This window comes from Varanus komodoensis, unplaced genomic scaffold, assembly GCF_004798865.1.
Source record: "Varanus komodoensis strain SLA01 unplaced genomic scaffold, ASM479886v1 scaffold4, whole genome shotgun sequence".
In the NCBI taxonomy this organism is placed as follows: Eukaryota; Metazoa; Chordata; class Lepidosauria; order Squamata; family Varanidae; genus Varanus; species Varanus komodoensis.
The window spans coordinates 8,952,941-8,960,372 of record NW_025335941.1 but is presented as its reverse complement, the minus strand read 5'-3'; the positions used below and the strand labels follow the sequence as shown (position 1 = coordinate 8,960,372).

The window sequence follows — 7,432 nt, the reverse complement described above, 5'->3', positions numbered from 1 at the left end:
TGGAGTGTTTTAAATGGATACTTTAATGGCAATTCGGGAGTGCTGAAAGGCACATTTCACTAAATCACAGAGATAAAGAGGCAGAGTGGTTTAACAGAAGGGACAAAAGCACAAGTGGATCCAGATTCCTCCAGCACCAAGGTGTCATTTGTCTAATTATCCATCGAAATAGGATTCCCTGAAATAAATCTCCTTTCTAGAGAACTATTTGTTACATTATCATGGGGCATTAACAGTGTGGTGTGATAGCGACAGTGCCGGATTCAGACTGATAACAGGGTTCAAATTATCTGCTTCCTCGTGAACATGGACTAGTGACTGTTCCTTAGCACCACAAACCTCACAGGGTTATTGAGAGCATAAAGAGGGAGGACATTCATGCATGACAAAACAGAACAGGTTATCAACATTATACATGACAATCATTTTCTGTTTCCCTAGCTTCAGTTTAAGATTTTGCATCATACTGCTATTTCAAAGTAGCAGCAAGAAATGTGTTTGGAATGGGTGTGGTGGTGTCGACTGTCATGGGAGGGTTAGTCTGAACTAGTCTGACGTTAGGTGAAGTACGGTGTCTCGTTCTGAGAGCTGCTATACAGAAGGCCACCAACACACTGAAGCGGGTTCAGATAAAACAAAAATGATCAGCAATATAGAAAACTAGAAGCTGACTGGAGGGAAATCGATGCATTTGAAACATGGTGCTGGGTGAAAGTTTTGCAAATACCCTGGACTGACACACAGAGAGAGACGAATAAGTGGGTCAGGCCAAACCTTTTCCTGGAGGCAAAAAATGACAAAACGGAAGCTGTCATACTTTGGACACATGGTGCAAGGGCAAGACTCACAGGGAAATACAACGGTGCTAGAGAGAATTGCAGGCAGAAGAAGACCTAGTATGGGATGGATTGATTCCACAAAGGAAGCCACAGCCTCAGATTTCTAAGAGCTGAGCAGGGCTGTGAAGTAGAGGAGATTTTGGCAAGCATTCATTCATAGAGATGACTTGATGGGACATAAGTGACAAGAGTAGCAGTGATGCTTGGCATCTTTCAGCCCAAGAGCTGAATCCAGTTTTGAAGAAGTGCTTCAGTAATGGGTGAGGGTGGGCAAGGCCATATTCAGAGTATCAGCACTAAGTGTCACTGTGGTATAGCAGAATCATGGAAGTTCATGAAGAATTGCCAGCATTCACAGGAACACCAGATTTGGGGGGAAGGGGAAGAGCTATAATGGCTCCAACAAATGGGAGAGGCTCTGGAGGAGGATGACATCATGCAAAGCACCTGCAAACTACTTGTGAGGGAGGAATCACAAGTGCACAATAAATGCTCATTGTAAGAAAAAAGATGAAAGAGACATGTCAGAGGGCTGTATGAACCTTGGCAATCTTTCAGTTAGACCACTAATCTGTCCTCCAGGGAGACAGCATACCTTACAAGTCCATAGGCCATTCTGACATGCATTTCATCTCATGCAACAGGAAGTCTCCCACAACTAACACTCTTCTCTCCTTGCTCTTGCAGGCCTTGCTATCATTGCCACTACCTGCTTGACGCTTAGCCTGTCGATCAGTGTTGCACGGGATGTCTTGCAGTTCTTGCCCAGCAGGCTGCCCTCCCTCTCATCCTTGGGTAACAAAAGCGGTTTGAGAGTTCCACTGCTTCCACTGATGCAGAGTGCCTTCTAGTTCTAGGGGGCTTCTCTTCATTTTCCCCTTTCTTCTACCTCAGCTTACTGTTGCACTTCTAGCTTCTGCACTACTCTTAGCTGTTGTAGTTTCACGACTCTAAGAGCTCGTCATTTCCTTTTATTACCCTGAGGGTGGACACTCACTGCTCCAGTGCTGTCCTCTTTTCTTCTAACAGGGCTACCCGCTCGCACTTGTTGCATGAGTAGGCCATGTTGACCTTGGGCAAGAAAAGAAACACTGCACCAACCCTGCAGACCACCATGACTGGGGAGTCTTCTGGGTCCCTTCTTTCTGCTGCCCTTCTGAGTCTAACTTGCTGGGCCTCTTGTAACAACCAATGCTTTGTCCTGTCTTCCCTGAAGGTGAACAACAGATTCCTAACAGTAAATGGGAGTGTGTTACAAGAAGGGGGAAGAAAGAAAAAGAAGAAAAAATTAGGGACCTTCCCCTTGACCTCCCTGACCAAACTCTGTTGCCAAATGCTTGCTTGCTCTGGTTGCTCACTCCCTGGGAACTTGTATCACACAGTCCCTAGACCAGCTGGAGCAGCTTGCTCTGCTCTGCTCAGCTAGGAGTCAAGAACCAGAAGGCAGAACCAGGAGTTTATTACTTTGCCTTTTGCAATTAACACCACTTACTTCTTTTCATTCAGGCCCACATGGAGTTTCATGTCTCAGTATATAATTGCCGGAAATACATTTACAGGGGGTTTTTGTTGCTGCCATTTTAAATAGCACTACAGTCTGTACAGCAGACACCTGACATAATAGTCGGTTTTGGAAGCCACCAGAGCAAGCCTTTAACATTTATTTGTTTGCCATACAATTTTTAAAGAGTTAAGACAAGAGGGATTTCCCCAAAGGCATTGGGAAATGTGCCAAGTCTCTGCTCCTGTTTGTTCTTAAATAGGTCTAAGAGTGGGGAAATGTCACTGGCCTTTAAGGAAAGTCATGGAGCCTCCACCTGCTCCACAACCATTTGATCTTGCTTTGTGAAAGGACACAGATTAAATTGGTTTGGAAATGTTGATTTGGGTGTCCCAAAGAAGGTCTGACCAACTCCCCTCCAAAAATAACATTCACCATATGAAGGGAAAATGGAAACACTTTCAGATGTACTTTTGGGGGATGAGTCCCTTTTTATAGGCAAAGAGTCCAGCTGCAGCCAGTGAGGTGAGGAAAGCCGAACATCCAAGGAAGGCCAGCAGTCCTGGGACAGATGGCAAGTTTCTCTCCCAAAATGTAGTCATGAATGGGAGACCTGGGACATCCTAGGTGGAAATACATTCCTTGTTAGAGCAGGCTGACTAGAACAACTGAGGGTACAAAATTCTGAATATATTAAGACAAAAAGGCTTATAACACCCAACAAGCCCCATCCAATCTTATGCACACTTACAAGAAGTAATCACACTTAGCTCAGCGCATTTACTTCTATGTTAACATGCATAAGTTTCCACTCAGATACACTTTTACACTATGGAAAGTCTCCCGAACAACTAAACAGAATCTCAGGAAATAATTCAGGCAAAAGAACCCTAAAGCCTTTATGTGTGCTTTCAGTAAATGAGTGGTTAAAATGCCAAGAGGTTCAGATGTTGACTGCTCACAAATACAACTGACTGTGGAGCTGACAATGAATAAGAAAGAGACACCAGCAAGAAAATGCTTCAAGAAGGTGTAGGCAACCTGGTGGCATTCAGATATTTTGGGCTAGAACCCCCATCAGTCCCAGTCAGTGCAGCAAATAGGGAGTCTGGGAGTCGTAGTGCAAAACTTCTGACAGGTACCAAATCACATTTCCCTGGTTTAAAGGTTGCTTGGGGCTAAAAGAGGATGCAGGTGCATGCCAGGAGAATGGTCATCCCCAGCTGGTAAATCAAATGTTAGATGGAGAAACTACAGCTAGAAGAGAGAGTGGGGAAACTGGTTGACCTGGTTGTTTGACCTAGTTGTTTTAAAGGGAAGTCAGCCTGAGATTCCTTGTTTATCTTTTGGTCCCATGAACGGAACACTTCATGCTTAAATGAGCACGTACATCTGGCACTGATTCCCATCACGAGCAGCTGTGGCCCAAAATGCAGTGGGACAAAGAGCTGACGTGCCTCTCCTCTTTGTGCTTCGGCATGCATTACTGTAATGCCTGCCAGCTATACACCAACACTCAATGTGAGAACTAAGGAAAGCCCCACGGGCTCCCCCCCAAAGCTCACAAGCAGACTGCAAGTGCCACAGCACCCTCTTGCTCGTGCTCCCCTCCCACTTCAGAGATCTGTGTTTCCTAGAGACTGCGAACTCGTTTCAGTTCATATGTATGTTTGGGCTGGGACAGAATTAACCCCACTCATGAGTAGGTCAAATATTTTTGTTTCTCAATTTTCAGAGGAGAGGCCGCAGGCTTGCCATGAACTGGAACCCTACTGGTGAAGCACAGATCTTAAACAACCCCCTTGAAACTTGGCCAAGGTTTCCATTGCTAAGATCACGGTGATTTTTCCATCAGACATCCTCATCAGAATACACAGCGGTGAGGTGATATAATCAAGGCCCTCTGTGATGCATAAAAATGTTGCATCCAGCTTTACTAGAAAGGCACTTGAGAGAACACTTGCCTTTGATTCTGGTTCTGGTACCCAAATCTCATTCTTTGAAATCTTCCCCATGCTGCAAAGTACCTGGAAGACAGAAAATCATATCACATTAGCTGTGTGTGTGCATGCATGCACATGCACATGTATAAATATAGCATATAAACCAAGTAGTTGGAAAAAGTCAGAAGAACAATTCTTACATCGCATTAGGAATGCCGATGGCATTTCTGTCTGCTTCGGCTCCGTGTTCAGCACTAGGGACAGGCAGGTAATATGCTTCTCTCCCAAGCCAGTTCTCTTGGCTTACGGGGGCGGGGGGGTCCAAGAACCAATGTGATAAACACCACACTGCCTGGCATTCCCACATAGTTTCCTTTGGCAGACATTACCATTATGGCTGCGGCCTAAGACCAGACTATGTGGAATAGTGACCACACCACATCCTCCAGTAAGTCAATAAGCTCAGATAAACACTGGCCACAAATTCCATCTCCCACAATCCCACTGCAAGCCAGGATTGTCCACCCAACAATATGCAACCCGTCTAGATCAGTCCAGGCTGCAGGGTTTTGAAGGCACAGCAAAACAGGTCCAGATAACTCAAGGATCTCATCTTTCAGTCAAACCTAATAACTGGCAGCTAAAATGTGTGTGTAACTCCTGGGAAATGTTGATTTCCCTACTCACGCATCAGAATGGACCTGAATGTAGAGGACTGAAAAGCTTGGATTTAGACTTTAAACTAAACTTCAGCAATTTTGATGATACATCAAACTACAGTAACATGAACGAACTTTGGTTTATATAAACATTCTTCAATGCTTCTGCTTTGATGAACCTTCTTTCTTTAGCACAGTGACAGTAGCTCAAGACACCGAGCCTGCCTGGCACTCCTATCATATTTGCATCGTTGAATAAGATGCTAGAACACTGAGCCTTTTTACCTCTCTGGCAGCTCTTTCTCCAGCCTGCACTGCCCCGTCCATGTAGCCACTCCACTGCGTGGCTGTCTCGGTGCCAGCAAAGTAGATCCGACCCGCTGGCTGACGAATTACCCTGTAAAAGAAGCATCGCAACACAGAGAAGATCAAGCCACTTGATTAGCAAGTCCAAATGGCTGGTTCTGAAGTGCTGCTGACAGACACCAAACCTGAAGGGTCTGGGAGCAGGTGCCATCGGAGACTCAACATCTCCGGGAAATGTGGACATGTTTGCAGCATTTCCTCCCAGCATCCCTTCTACTTGTTTGTGCATTTTTTCCTATAAATGATAATTGATTAGTCCAAGGAGGAATGGAGAGGGGAATCAATAGTCCCTGTCCTGCCATGATCTCACAGCCCATTTGTGCAGCAAAGTAAGGCTCATCCCATTGCGCATGGCTATTATTGTGGCAGGTTGTGGATGCACATTCAGGTATACATATCCACCCATATTCTATCACAACGAGTCAGTATGAGTGCAACATGGGAAGGAGAGCATGGGCACTACTGCCTTGCTAACAGTGACATTCCCTCCTATCTCAATACCTGCCCCTTGCAAACAGCTGTCCATTTCAGGCAGGAGGCTCATGCATGCATACGTGCACACAGGCTTCCCCATGGAGGGTGCTGAGCACATGTGCATGAAATGCATGCAAATATGGTGCATGTGCATGCCAAGATGCGGGGACATTCCTGACAGCAGTGGCCCCACCCACTTTGGGAGGTTGGAGGCCCAAGGCTGAACTGAATCCCCACCCAGGTCTTTCCATTATTTTGTAGTTCAGCGACTCTGGATAACCATGTCTATACAGAATTTGTGGTTGTCTAGTTTTTACCTTCCATATTGGGACATAATGCCTGGTGGAAAATAGGCAGTATAGCAGCCGCCAGAATATTGTTCTTCACTCCAGTTCTTTTCTTCATAATGCACTGGCTGGAAGAGAAAGCCAAGCGGGAGAAACAAAGAAAACAATTGAAACATGGCAGAATTAAACTGGAAAATGCCAGATGTCTTCCCAGTTTCATATTAGTGGATTATATGAAGACATGCACACAGAAACAGGATCTTATTGATGTCAGCTTAGTGGGGCTATGCTTCTACTGAGCTCTGTGTCAACAAACTGAACTGGATGCCGTGTGTTTGCTGAATGGGGCCAAAGCCCTTCCAGCATTTCCCCGGCATAAAATTCTTCCCAGTGTGTTTCTCCAGTGAGCAACGTGTTTTGCGGGTAATGCTAGTCTTACTTAGGAAAGACCTGTTGGAATGAATATGACCAAAGTTGCTTACAACCTATTCATTTGTATGAGTCTATTCTACATAGGACTACCTAGGGTGAGTTAATATGAGAAATTGTAATTCTGACATCATCTACACAGAGAAATGGTAATAATGAAGTAGAACTTGTAGTTTTCAAATTCTCTATTTCAAACCTCAAGAGAGGGAGTGGATTTAAACACTGATGTGGCTTGATGGTCCCCAACCAAATCAGGCATCCTTACACCTACTCTAGGGAAAAACAATGTGCTCCCTTAGACACTACTCATAGTAAGTAGTTTAGTCCAACTGTTTGCCGACCTACATAAAGCAAAGCACAGATATTTATAGGAATGTAACGCTGAAAAAGCAAAAAATGAAAATAGTTTAACTGGCATGAAGAAGGGGCTATTCTTTTAGAGTGATAAGCATGCTTACAACTCTTATTTCCCAGTTTTGGAGAGAGATTTTTTTAACTTGCTTCCAGTAACTTTTCACCACTTTACCCCACTCTTCTTATTGTGGCCTTACATTCCATTTCAGATCTGAGCATGATAATTAATATCAATTAAAATAGATCTATAAACTTATATCAAATATATTTTCTTTGGCACTTCAAAACAATATTGCTACTCCAGGGGTAAGATAAATTGCACTTCTTTCATCAGAGGTTCTAAACAGAGAGCAAATATTTTGACAGTCCCAAACTATATAGCTTTAGTGCTAAGGAAATGACCCTATGCTTGTTCAGCCAGAAAAAAGGTCCTTCTGTAGAACATTTTGAGTTGTAGGACTTTTTTTCTGGTTAAACATGCATAGAAGTGTGTCTGTAGAACCTGTGGCTGCTAGGCATAGGATAGTATTTATTTATTTATTTATTTATTTATTTATTAAAACATTTTTATGCCGCCCCA

General features: G+C 44.1%; 1 protein-coding gene across 1 annotated transcript in view; it reads right to left on the bottom strand.

Moving 5' to 3' along the window:
* The window catches only part of LOC123029233 (amine oxidase [flavin-containing] A-like), a 41,086-nt gene continuing 33,654 nt past the window's right edge, over positions 1–7,432 (bottom strand). The window contains exons 12-15 of the mRNA XM_044441911.1: positions 6,100–6,197; positions 5,228–5,339; positions 4,305–4,367; positions 1–2,963 (exon numbers count right to left, since the gene is read on the bottom strand). Of these exons, the coding sequence (XP_044297846.1) occupies positions 2,802–2,963; positions 4,305–4,367; positions 5,228–5,339; positions 6,100–6,197 (435 nt within the window). The 3' untranslated portion in view covers positions 1–2,801. The remainder of the gene's footprint in view (positions 2,964–4,304; positions 4,368–5,227; positions 5,340–6,099; positions 6,198–7,432) is intronic.